The sequence below is a fragment of the Musca vetustissima genome, unplaced genomic scaffold (assembly GCF_032173495.1).
Source record: "Musca vetustissima isolate MV318-11 ecotype Yass unplaced genomic scaffold, APGP_CSIRO_Mvet_v1 utg7444, whole genome shotgun sequence".
Lineage (NCBI taxonomy): Eukaryota > Metazoa > Arthropoda > Insecta > Diptera > Muscidae > Musca > Musca vetustissima.
This window is the reverse complement of record NW_026888796.1, coordinates 96,429-118,957: the sequence shown is the minus strand read 5'-3', so window position 1 is coordinate 118,957 and position 22,529 is coordinate 96,429. Positions and strand designations below refer to the sequence as shown.

The 22,529-nt window shown below is 33.0% G+C and overlaps 1 protein-coding gene across 1 annotated transcript; it reads right to left on the bottom strand.

Annotated features, from left to right (window-relative positions):
• Positions 1-13,443: 13,443 nt before the first annotated feature.
• LOC133336613 (putative nuclease HARBI1) lies at positions 13,444-22,107 on the bottom strand. The gene is made up of 5 exons (XM_061544894.1): positions 22,057-22,107; positions 14,654-14,685; positions 14,490-14,586; positions 14,033-14,428; positions 13,444-13,983 (listed from the first exon to the last, which is right to left on the bottom strand). Exons 1-5 carry the CDS (start codon positions 22,105-22,107, stop codon positions 13,444-13,446), a joined length of 1,116 nt encoding a protein of 371 aa, XP_061400878.1.
• Between the last annotated feature and the right edge of the window lie 422 nt (positions 22,108-22,529).

Here is a 22,529-nt window from a genome sequence, read left to right as displayed (position 1 = left end):
ACGAAAATTGGATCCCAATTTTCCACTTGGATTTCGTAAAGTTTCAACAATGATATGCAAGTGTTGATATCTCGCTGCAAAGATTTTAGGGTTTGAGCAGTTTCAGAAGATATAGATGATAAACTGAACAGCTTTTTGAGTTGAATATTAACTAATACTCTCTTATTTTCATATCTGGAAGTAAGGGTTTTCCAGACTGAATTAAAATTTTCATTTGTCAAAGGGAATTTTACAACAATGTCATGGGGTTCACCGTGTGTTTTTTGGTATAAATGATATAGCCTTTCGACAGCACTAAGTCTGGGATTTTTTATACAGACGGCTGTAAACATGTCCCGAAAAGTGGGCCAAATAGTGTAGTCTCCATTGAAAGATGGGATTTCGCATGGTGGCAACTTAAACCCATATTGAGAATTTTCACATTTTGGAACGGTTGGAGTGGAAGGGAAATTCGACGATGTTGCAAGTTCTTGAGATAGCTCACAAAGGTGTGTATAACATCTACAATATGATATGTATGCGCTTCGATATTTGTTTTTTACTATTTCGAGATCCGAAGTATCTTCCTCGTCCACATGGTCTTCACCGTCTTGCTCAGTAGCGGAAATATGTAACAAACATTCATCGTATGATAATTTCAACCTCTCCCAAATTGATTTTACTTCTTCTTTGTGAGCATCAAGTGCATGAACCGATGATAAAGGGATCTGTTTGTCATTTAACCCAGCTTCAAATTCGACTAAATTATCAGCAATACGAATAAACCTTTCTAGAGCCATATTTTAAGAGGATCGTTGTTCGAAGTTCACAAAATAGATAAATTCATAAATCGGAATCTATTATGTAAATAATAATAAACGTACGAAATAGTTTTGGAGCGTAAAATCGCAAAGTTTCGGAATATTCTATAATGATTTTTTTATTGTGTTAGATATCAATGCGAAAACTAACATCCATTAAAATGTTCACTAGGTTGTATCCAAAACAGCGATGATCGAACAGCTGAAATGTAGGCCAGACCTTGACCTAGATTCTAATGAAACAAAGTGGAATGTGAACTAACAAAATTAGAGCGGACATTCACCTTCTAATGAGCGAAAGATATGGAATTAAAAAGCTATGAGACGATTTTGAGTGTTATATTAAAAAAAAAGCCGGGAAATATCATATGTTAGGGATTACACTTTGCCTTTTTTTAGAGTGGGCGGAGTTTGTTATGCAATTTCAATTGCAACATTAATATTTACGTTGAGCTGTATATATATATATATATATAAATTTTCTACTCCTGCAGTATTGTTTTTACATATGTCACTTGTTCACTTTAGAGTCACTCAATTGTAAAAAATCAACTGGAGAGATTCAATGATACGAGAATATCGCTCATTTACTCAATTACAGAGTGATAGTTGTGGAACGTAACTTAGATAGAGTGTTAGGGAGAGATTATGTGTGTTTACAGCAATGACTCAATCGTCGTGAACGTAATGTTAGCAACCTACGTTAACATAAATTGTAAGTGAACATGTGGTGTAGAGACATTGTAAGAAAAAGAAACACAAAACTATATTATGGCAATGTGCAATATGTTAATTTTGTAGACTTTGTTTTTAGATTTAATATTAGACGCTCACCAGAAACCGCTGTATATCACCTCATAGTATTTCTAATAATGTTTGATTTTCCTTGGATGTCTCCCTTGGAATCAGATTATACTTTCCACCAATATTTTTTGTTGAACTATGTTTTTATCCAAGATTTTCAAGTCGCGTGTTAAAGTAAATGAATATAGCACTTATTAAAAAACAGTTCTACGTGTCGTATTTAACCATTCCGCTATCGCACTATTATTAACACTAACAGAGAGAACAAAATACAATGTAAACCAACCTGTTTGAAAGTCTGGATTATTTGAGTTTTTATGTTGTTGGCGTGTACAGAAATCTCTGAGAGTTCCCCAAATAGTTGTTGTGTACTCCAAATTTGCGAATCCGGCTCGTAACTGGACCAAAATGTTTGTGATAGACGGAAGGAACGCAGGGGGAATCTGAAGTCGAAATGGAACGTCTCTTGAGCCAATGGATATAAAACAGAATCCCAACTCGAGAAAGACTTGTGGACAATGTTTTATTTATGGCACATACCAAAACTCAGGAGAATGGAAAGAAACAAAAAGACAAAACAAAAAACACATTAGGATTCTTGTGATTTGTTTAGATTTATTTGTTCTGGACTTAGATCTTACCAGTATGGAAACTACTTTCGAACAGACAGAATATATGGTTTTTTTGACGGAAGTTGCGCTAGACATGATTATTAAGAGCACGGCGAAAATTATGTGTTGTGATCGATAATCATTGTTCGATTTGTTGGTTATATGTTAAACGATATGTCGTAAGAAGTAATAGGTTTCAAGATTCATGTTACATTTAAGTTTAGAAATTCATATTTAAGAGCTTCAGATTTATAGTACAATAGAAAAATAGGTTTAAGATAATTCATGTTTATTTTGGAATAAACACTCATCTTATTTCGCTGCAGATATATAATCTCAAATATAACCAGAAATAACAGCAAACAAAGATATACAGCATTTTCTTTATGAAAAAATAAAAATTCAAATCTTTCTTAGTCCTCAATTTTTATAATCCACCCCTATTATTGTCCTCGAAAACAAAATATTTGAAAAAATATATACGCCTTTAGAGACCTCGAATTTATTTTTAATTCACTCTATTATAGTCCACGAAAAAAATATTAAAAAAATCCATGCTTCTGAAAGTCCTTTAAAAAAATATTTTTAAAATTTTTTTTGATAGTCCTCAAAAAAAATATTTTTAAAAAATCCACGCCTTCGATAATCCTCAAAAGAAATATTTTTTTTTTTTTAAATTTGGTAGTCCTCGAAAAAAATATTTTTTTTTTAAATTTGGTAGTCCTCGAAAAAAATATTTTTCGAAAATCCACGCATTTGATAATTATCGAAAAAGATATGTTTAAAAAATCCACGCCTTCGATAATCTTCAAATAAAATATTTTTTTAAAAATTTGGTAGTCCTCGAAAAAAATATTTTTAAAAAATCCACGCTTTTGATATTCCAAAAAAAAAAAATACTTTAAAAAAAATCCACGCCTTTGATAGTCCCCGAAAAAAATATTTTTAAAATATCCACGACTTTTATAGTCTTTGAAAATATATCGTCTTTGAAAAAATATAGTCCTTAACTGGTAAGGAAAATAGTAAAGTCGGAATGGGCCGACTATATCATACCCTTCACCACTTTTCTACAACCTATGCTATTCTATTTCATTCGGGTAAATTTAGAGTCGTCTGCGTACCATGGGACAAATTTATGGAAAACGATTTATAGCAAAATTGATACACGCTATTTGGTACGTCGCACTGTTAAAAGTTTAATCTTATGCAGACAACCGTTCGAAATATATATGGAAGCTATGCCTGCATCATCACCAATTTCAACGAAACGCAATAACGTCATACAAGTCCCAATTTGATACGTTGTGCAAAATTTCGTGTTAATCGGGCAAAAAAATTCGTGTTAATCGGGAGTTTGCTGCACCACTTTGATACACAATTTACTTTGATACACAATTTACATTAAATCAGAAGAAAATATATATGCAAGCTATATCTAAATCTGAACCGATTTTCACGATTTTGTCCAAATCGAAAGATATATGGGAGCTATATCTAAATCTTAATCGATTTTCACGAAATTTAACACACGTCTTTCTAAACTTAATTCAATACTCTGTGCCAAAATTCGTGGAAATCGAAGGATATATAGGGATTTTGTGCATCATTTATATGCGAGCTATACCGAAATCTGGCTCAATTCAGTACGTTGTGCCAATTTTCGTGCGAATCGAAAGATATATAGGGACTTTGGTACACCATTTACATTAAATCGGACGAAAATATATATGGGAGCTATATCTAAATCGGAACCGATTTTTCCCAATTTCAATAGGGTTCGTTCTTGGGCCAAATAAGTGGCTTGTGCCAAATTTCATCCAATTCGGATCATAAATGCGACCTGTACTTTGTATCCAATTTACCATGGACAGACGGACGGACGGACATGCATAAATCGACTTAAAAAGTGATTCTATGCATATTCTCAATAGGAACCATTTGTCTATCTCGTTTCCTTTTGCCTGTTACAAACATATGCACAAGGACATAATAACCTGTACCACAGTGTGGTGAATGGTATAAATACAAAATGCACTTCGATTAAAAAAACGCCTATGGACATCGAAAAAAATATGTTTAAAAATCTACGGCTATGATGGGCTTCAAGAAACATTTTTCTAAAAATCCACGCTTATGAAAGCCCGCGGAAAATTCTACGCTTTTGATATTCTTCGAAAAATATTTTCCAAAAATTTACGTCTTTTAAAAAAATATTTTCCAAAAATCCACGTCTTTGAAAAAAAATATTTTTAAGAAATCCACGTCTTTGAAAAAAATATTTTTAAGAAATACACGTCAATGACTAGTTACTAAAAAAATATTTTTCAAAAAGTCCATCTCTTTGGTAGTCCTCGACATAAAATATTTTTAAAAAATTTACGGCAATAGCTGGTCATTAAAAAACTACATGTTAAAATCGACGCGGCATTTCAAAAATATTTGTATTAGTCCTTGATAATCCTTGATTATTGTTAGTCCTTGACACAATATTTTTAAAAAGTCCACGCTTATTGATAGTCCTCGAAAAAATATTCACACCTTTGATAGTCCTCGAAAAAAAAAAATTTTTTAAATTCACGCTTTGATAGTCCCCGAAAAAATATTTTTTTAAAACTCACGCCTTTGATAGTCTTGAAAAATGTTTTTATAAATCCACGCCTTTGATAGTCTTGAAAAATGTTTTTATAAATCCACGCATTTGATAGTCCTTGAAAAAGTCCACGCCTTTGATAGTCCTCGAAAAAAATCCACGCCTTTAATAGTTCTCAAAAAAATATTTTAAACTATCCACGCCTTTGATAGTCCTCAACAAAAATTTATTTTAAACAATCCACGCCTTTGACAGTCCCCGAAAAATATTTTAAAGAATGTTTGCCTTTGATAGTCCTCGAAAAAAACATTTTTAAAGAATGTTTGCCTTTGATAGGCTTTGAAATAAATATGTTTAAAGAACCCACGCATATGATAGTCATTGAAAAAATATGTTGAAACAATCCACGCTTTTGACAATCCTTGAAAATAAAGCCATGATCGGCTTTGGAAAAAAATTTAAGAATCCACGCCTATGTTAGTACTTGAGTATAATAGTCAAAGCTTTTACAGAGAAAGGGTCCAGTTATGGTCTACGATTAATGTTATCGTTTTTTATCTAAATTTTTCTGGTATTGGTGCTCGAACCGACGGAACTTTGAACCATTTCGGCGCCTCCGAAGAATAGTATGCTAAGTCTGAAAAGTGAGTTTTTCAGCAGAAGCTCTCAAAGTATGGAAGTTTCTTAAATCTTACGTGTCATGCTAAGTACATTTTTGCTTATAACTTTGGTTTGGATTGGCCGATGATTACCAAAATTTCAGAGAATTTAAATTAAGGACGTGCAGAACTTTAAAACATACTAAGTCGACTTAGCATACTATGGTTCGGAGGCGTCGATTTGACCTTGCAATGAACTACTGTGCCTGCAGTGCAACAAAATTACAGATTATTTGTTTCTCATCTTGTTCGTTGTATTTGCAGTCATCTAAAATTTTGAACATCATTTGCAATTTGTTCAATGATTGCAGTCGACATCATAATCCATAATTAAAACACCAACTCATTTCACTTTCAATATTAAGCAATTATTTTTTGTCTCGTTTCGTTTTTATTTTTGTATGAGCTATTTTTGGGGACATAGAGGCGCTGTGGATAATTTTGGGTGAATTATTAATCAATTCTTTGCCAGTTGTTGGTGACATTTTTTACGCTGGGGTAATATTTTTCTGTGGCATGGGTTTGAAGGTCTCCCCAATAATTTTGCATTTTAGTTTTTTTTTCTGTTTCTATTTATAGAAGAAATATTTTGTTTTTGTAAATATTTTCTTAATGGGTTGAGTCAAGTGCTATTTTTGGGTGGGCAATATATTGGTACGTAATTTAGGGAAATGACGATATAATTATAGAAATAGATTCATTTTGTTTATAATTAAAGAAGCCAAAAAAAAAAAAAAATAATAAGGAGATAATTATATTCAGAAATTATTTAAAATTATGAATTCGTTAAAGTTATATAATTTATTACGACTATCATAGTAGTCGACTATCAACCACAGGATTTTTTAAAAATATGTTTTATCGTGTTTTATTTTAAAATATTTTTAACGACTATCAAAGGCTTGCATTTTTTTATTAACTAACAATAAGCGTGGATTTTTTAAAAATATTTTTTTCAACATAAATTAGAATATGCCAGGAAATGAACGATATTAAAATCCAAATATTACTGCTAAAATATTTATTGTTGTTGTTTTTGCTGTTCCTGTTGAAACTTGGTAATATTATCACCAATTGTCAACAACGTTCCTCACGACAGAAAAATGCCAGGTTGATGAAAAAAAGCATATTACCGTGCATAGGCAACAAAAATTGTCACGGGTCAATGTGGCGCCAATCCAAAACCCAAAATGACATTCTCCTCCCCAGCCATCATAAAACAACAACCGTCTGCGACATGCAATATACAAACTCCGCACAAAACATTTACATTAAGCCATTGATTGAATTGGAAAATTGACCAATAAAACCAAAGAATATTACATTAGAAACCCCCAAACCTGAAGCAAACAAATCGAATGTAAACCAGTCACAGTAACAACGAAAAACTGTCGCCTCGTCCCACTCATTTGTTGGCGTGTACCTGATAGTGATTTAAAACTTTTCGATTTACGCCATTAAACCATCAAACATCGTTCGACCAAAAATTCATTGATATGTTTATTCGGCGATATTTTTTGCATTTAATTTTTTATTTACTTTGACTTCTAGTCCGGAGTCGGCGATTATATCGACAGTTTATTTTAAAGTTTTTTTTTGTCGTTGATACCTTTCAATGATTAGAATTAATCAAATGAAAATCGATAATTGTTGTTGTTTGTTTTGTTTTTCTTGAGTTCCAGTGACACATAATGGTAAAATATTAGACGCCAGCTACGTTTACGGTGGTTTGGAGGGATTAAGAAGGTGGTTGAAAAAGTGTGAAGGGTGTATGATAGTTTTACTAAATTCACTCCAATGCTAATGCCAGAAAAAATATATGATGATTTTGATGATAGTTGCTGAAAAAAAATTTTAAAAATACATGCCTCTGATAGTTGATGAAAATAATATTTTTAAAAACACATGTCTATGATGGCGAAGTAAATATTTTAAAAAAATCCACTCATATGATAGTTGCTAAAAAAATATATTAAAAATCCAGGCCAGAAAATGTGGTGGTAAAAAAATATTTTTTAAACATGATAGCCGTAAGAGGCTAAACAATTTTATTTTTTAAAAATCCACGATTATGATAGCCGTAAAAACTTTATTGTTAATAAACAACTACGCCTATGAGAACCGTATACAATAATTAAAAAAAAAAATCATACCAATGATAGCCGTAAAAAATAATTTAAAAACATTACACGCCTATGATAGCCGTAAACAAAATATTTTTAAGAAACCCACACATTTAATAGATGTAAAAAAATTATTTTTAAAAAAATCTGCGCCATATTTTAAAAAAATCTACGCCATGGCTAAAAAAATATTAAAAAAAACCCCACACCATTGATAGCCGTAAAACCTTTATTTCTAAATCCACGCCTATATTTGTCGTAGAAAATATTTTTATAAATCCAGGTCCAAGTTTGTTGTAGTAGAAATATTAAAAAAACCAGTGAGCGGAGCAGTATAGTCGGACGGGGCCGACCATACAATACCCTACACAACTACGACGGAGTTCTAACTTTCTAAAGAAGTTTATTCCGAGCCTGGGAAATATTTCGTGACATTTGCACCCTCTTGCCCGATTAGAGTTCAACAGCACATCTTCCATACACTGACAGTCCTTCTTATTACCCGTCCAGATTGACTTTAGCGTGTGTTGTATGGTGATGATCGGCTTATAACTGTGACCTATATATCGATTCGAAAAATTGCAGAAAATTAAGTTCTCGGTCCACTTCATACCAAAATTATTATCTGATCATCACCGAAAATTACAAGCGCTGTCCTTGACCATAACTGGAACCCCATGGAACATTTCAAATCGATCAGAGTGTGGTAAGGGTTACTAAATAATATCTGAATACGAAAGCACCTGTAAATATTTAAGTGTAACTCCCACATCCGAGAACATACGACAATATAATTGGTATCAATTTAAAGGTCAGCCACTCCTCTTGAATATACTATCAACTTCTCGGATCTATGTCCTTTAAAAGTAAATATATACGCCATAGAATCCAAATTTTGTCATTTTTCACACAAAAGTCAGGGTCCATTTGACCCGCTAAATATTGACCGATCTTTATGAAAACATGCATGCTTATTCTCTGGCCCGATCCCCTTCTCCATGCGGTGTTTGGGTCATAATTGCGGCCTTTGGAGCGAACAGAAAAACCGACAAAATAAAGTTTTTGGTCCATTTCATTCCCTAAATATTAACCGATCTTTCACAAAAACAATAGGGGTCTTCATTGGCCAGAACCCAAACTACATGCAAAATTTCGTGAAGATTGGTCCATAACTGTGGCTTGTATCGTGTTTACAAATTACAATGGACAGACGGACGGACATACATGTCTAGATCGGCTCAGCTAGTCGAGATATGAAGATTGGTATACTTAAAGGTGGGTCTAGGACCAATATTTCGCGGCGTTACAAATAAAATTTGTTTCATAAGATTCAAATTTTTTATTCAAAAAAGATTTGGTTCGTCTGATCCCCTAAATGTTATCAAGACAGTCATTCGAATTAGTTGATTAAATGGAGAATTAGTTACGTACGGATGATAACTGTAACGTCTATAGCGACTAGAAACCCCGAAATATCATCTGATCCTCGTCGAAAATTATAGGCGTCTTCCATGACCATAACCAGAATCTCATGTGAAATTTCCTAGCCGTCAAGGCTACATTTCTTCTCTGTAAAAATTATATAAAAAATTTCAGACACTTTGGTAGGAAAACTGGTCTATGTACGACCTACCGAAGACTAAGAGAAACCACGGGTGCTATTGAAATCCAAGAACCCATATTGAAAATTTCCTGGGAATTTGTTATATATTCACCAGGAATGCCAAAATACAGCTCCTTCAGTTGAGGTTAGATCTGCAAAATGTTGTTCACCCTCCACGAACCCGGAATACCGAATTACATCCACTTCAGTAGGAAAGTTTCAATCTTCTTTTAGGTAAATGGAACTGAACTTTCATATGGGTCTATGTGAAAATATGGACCTATATTAATAATTTGTTGTTCTATGTTAGATCATTGGCATATATCGGAATTGTTCTGTATAACTATCTGTCATTCTCCAAGAAACCGTAATGGAGAAATCGCAACTAAGACCTTCGAAATATCGAAAATGGTACGGACATATTTATGAGAGCTATACCAAAACGTGGACTGTTATTGATAATATTAGGTAGGAAGATTCCTTATTGGGTGTCATAAATAAAGACAGAAAATATGAAAATAGAAGCAACATCGGTTGAAAAACATGGCATATGCCCCCCAAAATACCAAAAGGAGTAACATTATATGGGGACTATAACAAAAAGTGGACTTTTTTGTTTATTTTCGTAAAGATATGTTGATATTTTCGTTTGAAAAATGTTTTAAGGGGCACTTAAATATTGTAAGCTCTATCGTAATTTCAACAGACGGACAGACATATAGGCTGAATCGACATAGAATTCAATTTTGATCAAAAGGGATTTCCGGTAAATATTTCGAAGTGTTGCAAACGGAAAACAAATTAAATGTGCCCTGCACATTAAGGCGCAGGACATAACATCCATATTAAAAAAGTTTTTTTTTAAAGTTCTTGAACACAATATTTAAAGAATCACTGTACCATAGTTATAATAGATTTTGTCGCCAATCGCATAAGCAATTAAAAAATACACAAAATTAAATATTTTTTTCTGTTCACCCAGTTATTGATCATTTAATAAAAATTATGACTTGTAAATGAATTTCAGGAACATGACAAGAATGCAGCCGCCGCCGGCTAGTTATTTACCGCAAACAGAAAACATATTTTAATAAATACGAACTTTTATTTTGGTGTCTTGTATTTCTTTTTGCGTTTTTTTCTAGATTCTGTCATGTAATTGTGTTAACAATTTTATTATTTTTAAGCGCCCCAAAAATCCAACATGAAAGCTTGTCTTAACTTTTAAGACAGGTTGCAGATTGTACGACCGACATATGACATATGTCAAAATGATTTAAAATAGATTTCGGTGTGTTCAAATTAAAATGGAAATGGACAGAAGCTTTTAAAATGGTAACAAAAAACAGAACTTACAAAACAACTACGACATACATACACACACTATGTAGGCATATAACAACAGCCTACACTTTTTTCGAATAAATATTAAGAGGTTAGTTTTTTGTAATATTAAACTTTTTTCAACTAATCAGCTAATAAACATATAGGTCTCTCTATGACACAGGTTTTCGTGTGTGCTCTAGTTCAAAGATCTCATGGTGATTTTCTTTCAATTTCCCAAATTTCCGTTCCAAGTTCCATTCATCAAAAAGGTGTAATATTAAATCCGATTATATCAAATCTACTTGTAACGGATGATGTAATATGCATACTACAATAACAACAAAACGTCATTTCGGAATATATAAATTACATTGAAAACATTTGTTTTCTCTCTCAATACGAGTATATGTAGCCAACTGTCAACAACTGACATTTATAAATCAAATGTCAAATTATTTGCTTATGTTATTGTTCCATTTGAATTTCATAATAATGACAGTATGACAAAAACAACAACAAAAACAAAACGCAAAAAAAAACTGTGAATTAAATTTGTTGTGTTATTTTTTATGAAACGAAAAATCGTAGGTTGAGTTTTTTCTGCTGTTGTTGGTGAGTTTTAAAAGACCACCAAAATTGGTTGGCCAAACATTATTACCAAATGAGGAAAAAAGGAGAAAATTTAATGGTTTCTTGTCGTAAAGATGTTTTTTCGGAACAGTCACAACAACAACAAATAAAACTTAAAGAAATAGATAACAACCAGCTGAATGTCAATCGTGATGATGATTGGTCCAAGCGAAGTCTTTACTCTTCTTCTTCTCCACAAATAACAATGATTACTTGAACAGAGCAACAACAACATGAAAACAAATTGAGGAGGCGTTTCAATAATGAAGGCTCGTGTTATGATGCTCAAATGTTACCTTATTTGGCGTTTTAGAGAGATTCAGTCTTTTGCCGATATTTTACGTCTTTCCAAATAAGTAAATGTAATAGAAATATCTAAAGAAGTTATGGAACATTTTAGTTTAAAATATTAATATTAGAATTATACATTGATTGTGAAATTTTCGTCAGTTATTTTGGTACATTATTGGTTTAGGCTAATATCTAGCAAGTCCATAGTGTTCCAGTTCCGCACGAACTTTTTTACGGGAAAACTTTCAAATTCGAAAATATTTCTAATCATTATTATTTTACAATAACAATTAAAAAAATCTTTAAATTCGAGCAAATCGAACTTTAAATACACTACACCATAAGGTGGACATTTAAAATACCTATAATTGATCGGGACTGTTATGTAGGAGCTACTTCTGTCATGGTAAATTGCTGCCCGGATACAAAACGATATAATAAACTACACACAATGAGGATGGCAAATTGGACTAAGACTTTGAACATACCAAATAAGACTTTTCGCTGATTTGGTTGAAGGGTGTAATTTAGTATTTTCAATTCTAATTAGGTGTGAAATCTATCCATATTGACTTAAATTTCGGCGTAGACCCCATATGAACATTTTAATTAACGTATCCCGTAGTTTTATGTCCTTAATAAATAGAGATGGGCAGTGGGTAAATACCGAAAGGGTAAATACCCGGTAAATTGGGTAAATACCCGGTAAATTGGGTAAATACCCATTTGTGGGTATTTATTTGGGTATTTACTATATTGAATCGGTAATACAACATCTTGCACCCTATTTCCGGGTTTCTGTTATCAAATCGATTTAGAATGAATAGTTTTACGATACTTTAAAGACGTGGGTAAAAATTTGGGTAAATACAGCTGACTTCCAAAATGTCAGTTGCTTTGCATTCGAACAATGCATACTGTTTCATAATGCAACAGTGTCAAATAGTTGCATTGCATAATATTTCAAAATGTCGACGGCACGTATATGCAACGCAGTTAAAAAGCAACCTGGCATCGGTTTTATTGTTGATGCATTATTTGTTTACATGCACAACAAGCAATATCTAGACAAAATAAAAATGTCAGATTCCCAAATGTAAGTATAATTTTAGTAAAATAATTAATATTTATAACAAATAAATGTATTTTTAACGTTTTTAGTGAAAAGAAGTGGAACCACGATCAAAAAAAGTTGCTCCTCACTACCCGACTGCGCAACGAACCAGATTTCTGCGCAAAGCGCAAAAAGCGGACTGTTTTATGGGAAAAGGTCTTGAGAGAAATTAAAGAAGTCGATAATACTTTTCCCTTCTCGCGGGATGAAATTACCAGAAAGTTCCTGAATTTTTGTGTGACATACAAGCGAATTAAAAAACGCAACAATACATCAGGAGAAGCAGCCACAACTTGGGAATTCTTCGAAGAAATGGACGAGGTTTATGGTTCCCGGTCTGATATTTGTGTCCCAGTCTCATCTTTAGAGTGTTCACTCCAAGATATTTTAGGAGACACGCAGGATGACATTCCCGAGGTGATTGCTTCGTCCCCAGAACCCGCTATTAAAAAGAAAAAATGTGAAATATTAGAATTTTTGAAACAACAGGCTAGTGATGACAAACAATCAATACAAAATTTAATTGACATCGAAAAAAAGAAATTAGATATAGAAGAGCAGAAACTGGCGGAGATGCGCAATTTGCGTATTCTCTTAAGTGACATTATTAAAAAAAATAATAAATACTATGCTTTAGAAGATGAGATTAATAAGTTACTGTACAAAAATGAATTTAATTTTGTTAGTTGATTTTTCATTGTACCTAAAATCGAATTGTTCTCTGAAATACTTTAAGTTATTTGTATTAGTTAATACCATTGAAAACTGATTTTTTATTTTAATAAAATATAATTTAAAAACTAAAAAACATAAATGCAATTTTATTTTGAAATTCACAGGAAAACAAAAAAAGTTCAATAGAAGATAAGTATGTATGAGTATTATATATTTAAGCTGAAATAAGGGTGGTCAGTTCTATTCTTTTCCTTTTAGCTTCGTCTCTTTGGGAAGCAGTAGCCCGTTGGATTTCGGCTAAAGGACAAAAACTTCCATTGTCGGATTGTTCCACGAATTCAACAGCCTCCTCGGTTGTTTTCTCATTCTCTATTATAATATTATGAAGTACACAACAGGCCATGATAATTTGCTTTGCGAGAGCTACATTTTGAATTTCAATATAATTTAATATTCGAAATTTTTTCTTCAAAATACCAAATGCCTGCTCTACAAAAACTCTTGTTGAACTTAACACGTAGTTAAATCTTTTCTGTTCTCGTGTGAGATATCCATTGTCTTTATATGGTGTCATTAAAAAAGTTTCCAAAGGATAAGCTCCGTCACCCAAAAGATGACATTCCGGCAGTATTCGTATCTCATTATTGATAATAGCTTTTCTGATTGGGCTATTATTCCAAACAGACGCGTCATGGCATCTTCCGGGATATCCAGCAAAAACATCGATAAATCGCATATTACTATCTACAATAGTCTTTTAAAATGTATTAGAACTGAAAATATTCATATGTATCTAAAGTTACCTGCACTACTAAGGAGTATGTCCCCTTTCTATTGTAATAACTAATGCTGTCCTTTATAGGTTGGGATATTCGAATATGGGTTCCGTCGATGCAACCAATTACAAATGGGAACGGAAGTGCGCGGCTTGCCTCAAACTGATCCATTGTTTTTCTTTGACTTATCTCTGTCGATGGAAATACGATGACTTTCGTTTTAAGTAACAAAATTACTTTAATAGTTTTCTTAAATGACCTATAAGCCGTTCCTGCTCCTATACCAAATCTATCACTTAGTTCTCGAAAGCTGTTTTGATTGCTTAGTTTCCAAAGGGTTATGTAGACGGATTTCGTAAGTGATAAACACGGTCGTCCATAATCGCGCTTTGGCCAAAATGGTTGTAGCATATGTACTAATGACTGAAACAAAAAATGTTTTAAACTTGAACGAAAATTAATGTTAAAAATCATATTTATTTACCTTAAAAGTGTTGGTATTCATTCTAAAGTGGCTGCTAAATACGTCGTCGGGCATTTTTGATATGACATCCCAAAAGTTTATAGTTTTGGGAATCTTTCTTTTTTGTAATTATTTGGGTAGTATTAAAACACTTTTTTTCTTTTAATTGACTTTATTAAATGCACCGAAGTTTGCCCAGAGTTTCCTCTTGTAGATTCTGATAATATGCAAAAATTTTCAAATAAAATTTTCACAGCCGCGCTTTCCATGTTTGTTTATTTTATAAAACAGCTGATTGGATAAAGATACATTGCATCACATTCATTCAATATTGTAAATGTTTGCAGTGTTCATAGTTGCAACGTTTGGTAACTTTGCATGTGTACAAAGTTTAAATACTGTAGTATTATTGTATACAAACCTTGCATAGATACATTTTGGAAGTCAGCCTACCCGAGTTTTTACCCAAAAATTGGGTATAAACTTATTAACTGCCGAACAACTTGACATAGGCGGCCAAAATTTTGCACACATGTTTCTAATGTCAAAGCAAATATAGAAATCCCACATGGGGTCCCTGGGTCCAAGTTTTGATATAGCCCCATATAACCGTATCTCCCGATTTAAGGTATTTTTAGCTTATTAGACACATTTTAAGGCCAAATTGGCTGTAATTTTGCACAGAGTGTTCTTTTTGGGTACAAAATGTTCATGCAAAATTTTATGTATGTAGGTCCACGTTTACTGGTAGCCCCTATACAAAGGTTACCCCTATTTTGAGTATTTACCCAAAAATTGGGTATAAACTCATTAAATAGTAAAAAGAAAAACATTTTCTATTCATGTTTTCAATTATATATGCCTTAAAATGTTTTTAATAAGTAATCATTTATGCAAAGTCTTTAAATTTCCTACATAGACCAACACTGAAGTGTGAACTGTACATGAGAATATGTCATTACATGATTACTATCGATAGAATCGAAATCGATAACAAACACATGTTATTTGAAGCTTTTAGTTATTGACATTTGACAATTATAAATTGCGCCAAAGCAATAAAAATGATAAACAATTAAAAGTGGAGAAAAATAGAATCCACAAAATTAATTACTTTTTACGAAAAACTGTTGAAGAAACTAAAGGTTTGTTCTGTCCATTCGGCGAATGAAAATGATCCGGAATTCCAACGAAATAATATTGACCGCTGACATCAATTTCCAACTTGGCGATGCCTGTGTCAATAATCATATTTGCTGGTGCTCGGAACAGGCAAGAGGTACAGTTGAGAAGCCACTCCATCCTCAATGTGTGACTGTTTTTTGCGTGCTTTGGCCCGGTGGGGACATTTGAATTAATTTTTTCGGAAATCAGGTTGGAACAGTTATGGATTATGTGAACAACAGATAAATAATTCTTTTTTTATTGTAGAAGTTCGATTGTATTGATCTGGACAACGCATATGTTCATCAAGACGGCGGTATGTGCCACAGAAGCAACGAAACAATAAAGGCGTGGATATTTTAAAGCACATTTTTCAACAACAATCTAAGGCATGGATTTATTAAAGAATATATTTTCAAGGCCAATAAAGGCGTGGATATTTTAAAGAAAATCTTTTTAAATAGAATCTAAGGCATAGATTTATTAAAGAATATCGTTTCAATGACCAATAAAGGCGTGGATATTTTAAAGAAAATCTTTTCAAACACAATCTAAGGCATGGATTTATTAAAGAAATATATTTTCAAGGACCAATAAAGGAGTGGATATTTTAAAGAATATCTTTTCAAATACAATCTAAGGCATGGATTTCTTAAAGAATATATTTTCAAAGACCATCTAAGGGATGGATATTTTATAGAATATTTTTCAACAACCATATAAGGCGTGGATTTTGTAAAGAATAATTTTTCGAAGATAATATAAGTCGTGGATTTTTAAAGAATAATTTTTCGAGGATCATTTTTCGAGGATAATATAAGGCGTGTATTTTTTAAAAAATAAGTTTTCGAGGATAACATAAGGCGTGTATTTTTTAAAGAATAATTTTTCGATGGATAATATAAGGCGTGTATTTTTAAAGAATAATTTTTCGATGATAATATAAGGCGTTGATTTTTTAAAGAATAATTTTTTGAGGATAATTTTTTCGAGTAATAAGGCGACCATTTAGGCGTTGGTTTTGTGAAGAATATTTATCAAGGCGTGGGTTTTATGAAGAATATTTTTCAAGGGCCGATATATGTATAGATTCTTTAAGAAACATTTTTCAAGGGCCAATATAGGTATAGATTCTTTAAGAAATATTTTTGCAACGACCATCTAGGCGTGGATGTATTAAGAAATATTTTTTCAGAACCCCTCAATACAGGCGTGGATGTATTAAGAAATATTTTTTCAGAACCCCTCAATACAGGCGTGGATGTATTAAGAAATATTTTTTAACGACCACTCAACACAGGCGTTGATTTATTAAAGAATATATTGTTAAATGACCCAATATGGGCCAAAGATTCCACTTTGGTCATAATTAGAAAAGTGGGTTTACAACTTTTGGAGTACGCAAATAGATTATATTTAGATAGAAACATGCATATATTCTCTGTTAAAGAGAGAGAAATTTAAAAGGGCCACATTTTGGGAGTTATGTTTGACTTGGGACTTGATTTGAAACATGTTCTAAGAGCTCTTCCGATGGCCTTTCGAATGGCATCAGCCACAGAGACCCCTGCCTCCAAAATTTGGCACAGTGGGCCAATAGTAAAAAACACCCCTTGAATTTTAAAATGGCCAAATTTTGGGTGTTATGGTTGACTTGGGAATAAAAGTGAAACTTGTTCTAAGAGCTCTTTCGATGGCCTTTCAAATGGCATCAGCCATAGAGGCACCTGCCTCCAAAATTTGGCACAGTGGGAAATTTAAAAAAAAAATACGCTTTGAATTTTAAAATGGCCAAATTTTGGGAGGTATGGTTGACTTGGGAATAAAAGTGAAACATGTTCTAAGAGCTCTTTCGATGACCTTTCAAATGGCATCAGCCATAGAGGCACCTGCCTCCAAAATTTGGCACAGTGGGCCAATAGTAAAAAACACCCCTTGAATTTTAAAATGGCCAAATTTTGGGAGTTATGGTTGACGTGGGAATAAAAGTGAAACTTGTTCTAAGAGCTCTTTCGATGGCCTTTCAAATGGCATCAGCCATAGAGAAACCTGCCTCCAAAATTTGGCACAGTGGGCAAATTTAAAAAAATACCCTTTGTATTTTAAAATGATGGCCAAATTTTTGGAGTTATGGTTAACTTGGGAATAAAAGTGAAACATGTTCTAAGAGCTCATTCGATGACCTTTCAAATGACATCAGCCTGCCTCCAAAATTTGGCACAGTGGGCCAATACCAATTATCTTGCCTTTGAAGCAAATAGTTTAATTTATTAATATTAATATATGTGTGCAAAAATATACATTAGTTTACATTTTAGTTTTATAATATTATATTTATATATGTTAACACAATTTATACCGGTGTAGATTTATCTAGTTTTGCATAATTTCATTGAAATTCATCACAGGTATTTGCAGATTCGATTTTTAAGTAATCGTCGTATCGTTAATTTAGAATCTCTTTGCGTATGTAGGATATACTTTGATACTCGTAACTATTCTAGTCTTTAATTGATTTATGAAACCTAAATTTTCATAGCAACTGGTTTCATTGATAAACAATTCACAAATTGTCTAAAAGTTCTTAACCTCTATGAAACATGACCTTCGTAATATTACTGAAACCAATCAGCCAACAAACAACTCGCATACAAACACACACACTCGCACACACATTTATAATTATGTGCACCAACAAATTTTACAAAACAAAAAAAAAATTGGAATTTTTTTCATCATCATCTCAAGTACGAACTGCCCACATGCAGTTAGCTGATTACTAATGCCAACATTAGCCGATTGTTTATCTTAAAACTGTCATCTAAGGCACGCGTCCAATGTTGTTGTTGTCGTGTTGGTTTTTCGGCCAAAAATGTAAAAGCGCCAAAAATTCATTAAGTGCCACCAGTTTTTTATTTCAGTTTTTTTAAAACCGAAAAACGTAAAATTAAAAAAAAATGATTAACAATAATAATAATGCGTCTATGAAAACCTAATCTAGACTCGTGCGGATGTTGTTCCAGTGATTACGACGTACAATTCCAATGTCGTCGGAAATCTGTAGGTGTAAGAAGAGTTTCAAGTTTGAAAATAAATAATAAACATAAAAAAACAGCGAACTGACATCAAACAATATTACAAATTGCCAAACAAACATACCAAGCAAGCAACCAACCAACCGAACGATATTCAGTCAAGTTTCTAAAGAGAATGTCTTCGAAGTTAGGCGTAACTAAACTTATTTTTGTTTTTAATTAAATACTGGGTAACCTTTAAACGCATAGTGTGGGGTTTTTTTGTTTTATGAATGAATTTTATGAATGAATGAATTAATTTTGTTAATGAATGAAAAATTCAAAATCACACTTCAGAAAAAAACTACAGAAGCCGCTAATCACTGAGCCAAGTTTAGATTGTAGAAACCAAAAAAAAATTAAAAAAACATGTTGTTGTTATCTGAACCACGTGGCTCACTTTATTGAACGAATTAAATAAACAACTTTGTATGACCCGAATGCATTTGGATGGATTACCCAGCAGCCATATAATCTGATTGCAGAAAAAACATAACATAAATACATATATACAAGTATGATAGGCCATGGAAAATAATGCTAACACCTACCCACAGTTTTAACACTTTGAGTGCAACAAAACAAAACGGCGGTAGTTTGCATAAAAACTTTGCAACAAGGCACAGTGGAAAGGAATCACTCAAATTATGCTAGTAAATCAGTTGTTTTCAGCAAAATGTTTTTAAATATTTTGTTAACTATAAGTTTTAAACACAATGACAAGTTGATCCTAGAATCGGCTAAAATTTAACTCTTTGGTGCACCATTCCCTAAAAATCGGACGAATATATATATATATATATATATATATGGGAGCTATATCTAAATCTGCACCGATTTCAATGAAATTTCACCAATTTCAATAGGGTTCGTCCTTGATCTGTGCCAAAATTCATCTCATTCGGATAATAAATGCGACCTGCACTTCGTTTACAATTTAAAATGGACAGACAGACGGACGGACATGCATAGCCATTAAATTACTCTCAAAACCAGTAAGGGAAGTAGTAAAGTCGGACGGGGCCGACTATATGATAACCTTCACCACTGTGGATATATTTAACAGATGAATACTAACAGACGTCGAATTTTTGAAGCACCATTAACATCTAAAACCTATATACTATATTATATTAACTTCAGTACGTTGTGCCAAATTTTTTGTCAATCGGCCTACCTTGGGGTCTTTGGTGAACCATTTATCTATCGGACGAAAATATATATGGGAGCTATATCTAAATCTAGACCGATTTTCATGAAACTTAATACTCATCATTCGTCTCTCAGTTCAGTACGCTATGCCAAATTTCGTGCAAATCGAAAGATATATAGGGTCTTCGGTACACCATTTACATAAAATCGGACGAAAATATATGAGGCAGCTATATCTAAATCTGGACCGATTTTAAGGAAACTTACCACACATCATTCTAGACCTAATTCAGTATGCTGTACCAAATTTCGTGGAAATCGAAAGATATATAGGGACTTTGGTACACCATATATATAAAATCGGACGAAAATATATCTGGGAGCTGTATCTTAATCTGAACCGATTCTTTCCAATTTCAATAGGGTTCGTCCATGGGCCAAATAAGTGACCTATGCCAAATTTCATCCAATTCGGATCATAAATGCGACCTGTACTTTGTTTACAATTTAACATGAACAGACAGACGGAGAGGCGGACAGACGGACATGCATAAATCGGCTTAAAAAGTGATTCTATGCATATTCTCAAAAGGAACCATGTGTCTATCTCGTTTCCTCTTGCCTGTTACAAACATATGCACAAAGACATAATACCCTGTACCACAGTGTGGTGAAGGGTATAAATATAAATATTAAATGCTTAATATTTTTGCCAAAGAGCATTGACGAAGAGCTATGTTATACTGCCGATATTGGTCCTATTTATTGAAAATCTGTTTGAAGAACTCTAAACTATTGTCCGCCTGCAGACAATGCAAAATGTTTGCGATCTATCTCAATCCATTTGACCATAAATAAAACCTCATGCATTATTTCCTAGTAATCAGCGCTACATTTCCCCTCATCAGAACACGTAGAAACCTGCAAGTATTTAAGTACAACTCTCACATCCGAATACATACAACAATATAATTGGTATCAATTTAAAGGTCAACCACTCTTCTTAAATATACTATCAACTTCTCCGGTTTATGTCTTTCAGTAGTAAATATATACGCTAAGATAAGATAAGTTAAGTTTGGTTACATTCGATCCGCTAAATTTAGAGCGATTTTCGTCAAAACAGTCATGCTTATTCCATGGTCTGTGCAAAATTTCATGACGATCGGGTCGCAATCGTGACCAGACAAAAATAAAGGTTTTTGTATATTTCATCTCCTAAATATTAACCGATCCTTACCAAAAACAATATTGGTCTTCTTAGACCACGTGCAAAATTTCGTGTCAATTGGTCCATAACCGTGGCCTGTGCAGTGTTTCCAAATTGTAATAAACAGGCGGACAACTAGACAGCTAGTCGAGATATGATGATCGGTATACTAAAACGCTAGACCCGCCTTTTAGTATACCGATATATATTGCGGCGTCACAAAGTTCTTGGGCCACACAAAGCTATAAAGCCTTACGACATAGATGTGTAGGGCATAATAAAACGGGACATTTGTAAGGGGGTCGTTTATATTCACTTCTTGGTTAAAATTCAACTATACTGAAGCTGTATAAAACTTGGACCTATAGATAATCACAAAAGTAGGTAAACGTAAATATGTAGACAATTTTATAACGAGAAATGCCGTTGAAACCTTCAAAATACTGACACAGTCGCTACCCTTATTTGGGAGGTATGTGAAAACATAAACATAAAACATATATTAATAATTAACAACATATTTTAATAATTTTCTGTATATATGAATGTCAGCCTCCATGAATACTGTATACCAAATTAGCCTTCAAAATATCGAAACCCGGTAGGTACCATTATATAAGAGCTATACATAAAACGTAAACCGATATTGATATCTTTTGGTAGGAATATTTGACATGCCATGAGAACCCAAAAAGTCAAATTAGAGCAAATTCGTTTGGAAAACTAGCAAAAAAGCCGAATATTGGGAGGTTTCATTATATATAATATTTGACATGACATGAGATCCCAAAAAGACGAATTAGAGCAAATTCGTTTGGAAAACTAGCAAAAAAGTGCCGAATATTGGGAGGTTTCATTATATAGAGTCTACCAGGAAACTTGGGGCAATATTGATAATTTTTGATAGACAGAATTTCTATGCAATGAGTAGTGTTCCAATATAGGGGGATACCCTTAAAAGTGAACTACCTAATGTCCATCGACCTACCTTGCATTTGCGAACAGCTGCATTCGACTTCTTGACCACTGTCTGCCCCATTGTACTTACTTACGCACATACACACATCGAACATGGTAAATGTTGTTATTCTTTACAACAAACAAATTTATGAATGAATTGCTACTTTTACAAATTTGTTACATGATTGTCTGTTGTATGGTGTGTGAGAGTGTGTGTGTGCGCGTTGCAATTGTATGATATTTAACAGTTTTGTTGCTGCTGGTTAGCTGTTGCAATGACTGATGCTTGTTATTGTTTTTTCGTTATAAACATTTACAATATTTGTTTGTAATGTTTTAAATTTAAATTGTTGTTGGTGTTGTTGTCGTTGTTCGAGGTGTTGTTACTGCCATGGATTTCCATATAATATTCATTCATGTTCTCTTTCTGTTGTCTACTGTTTGGCACTTACGGACGACAGACTATTCGCAGGGGAAAGATAACGAAGTGGACGGTGTTGA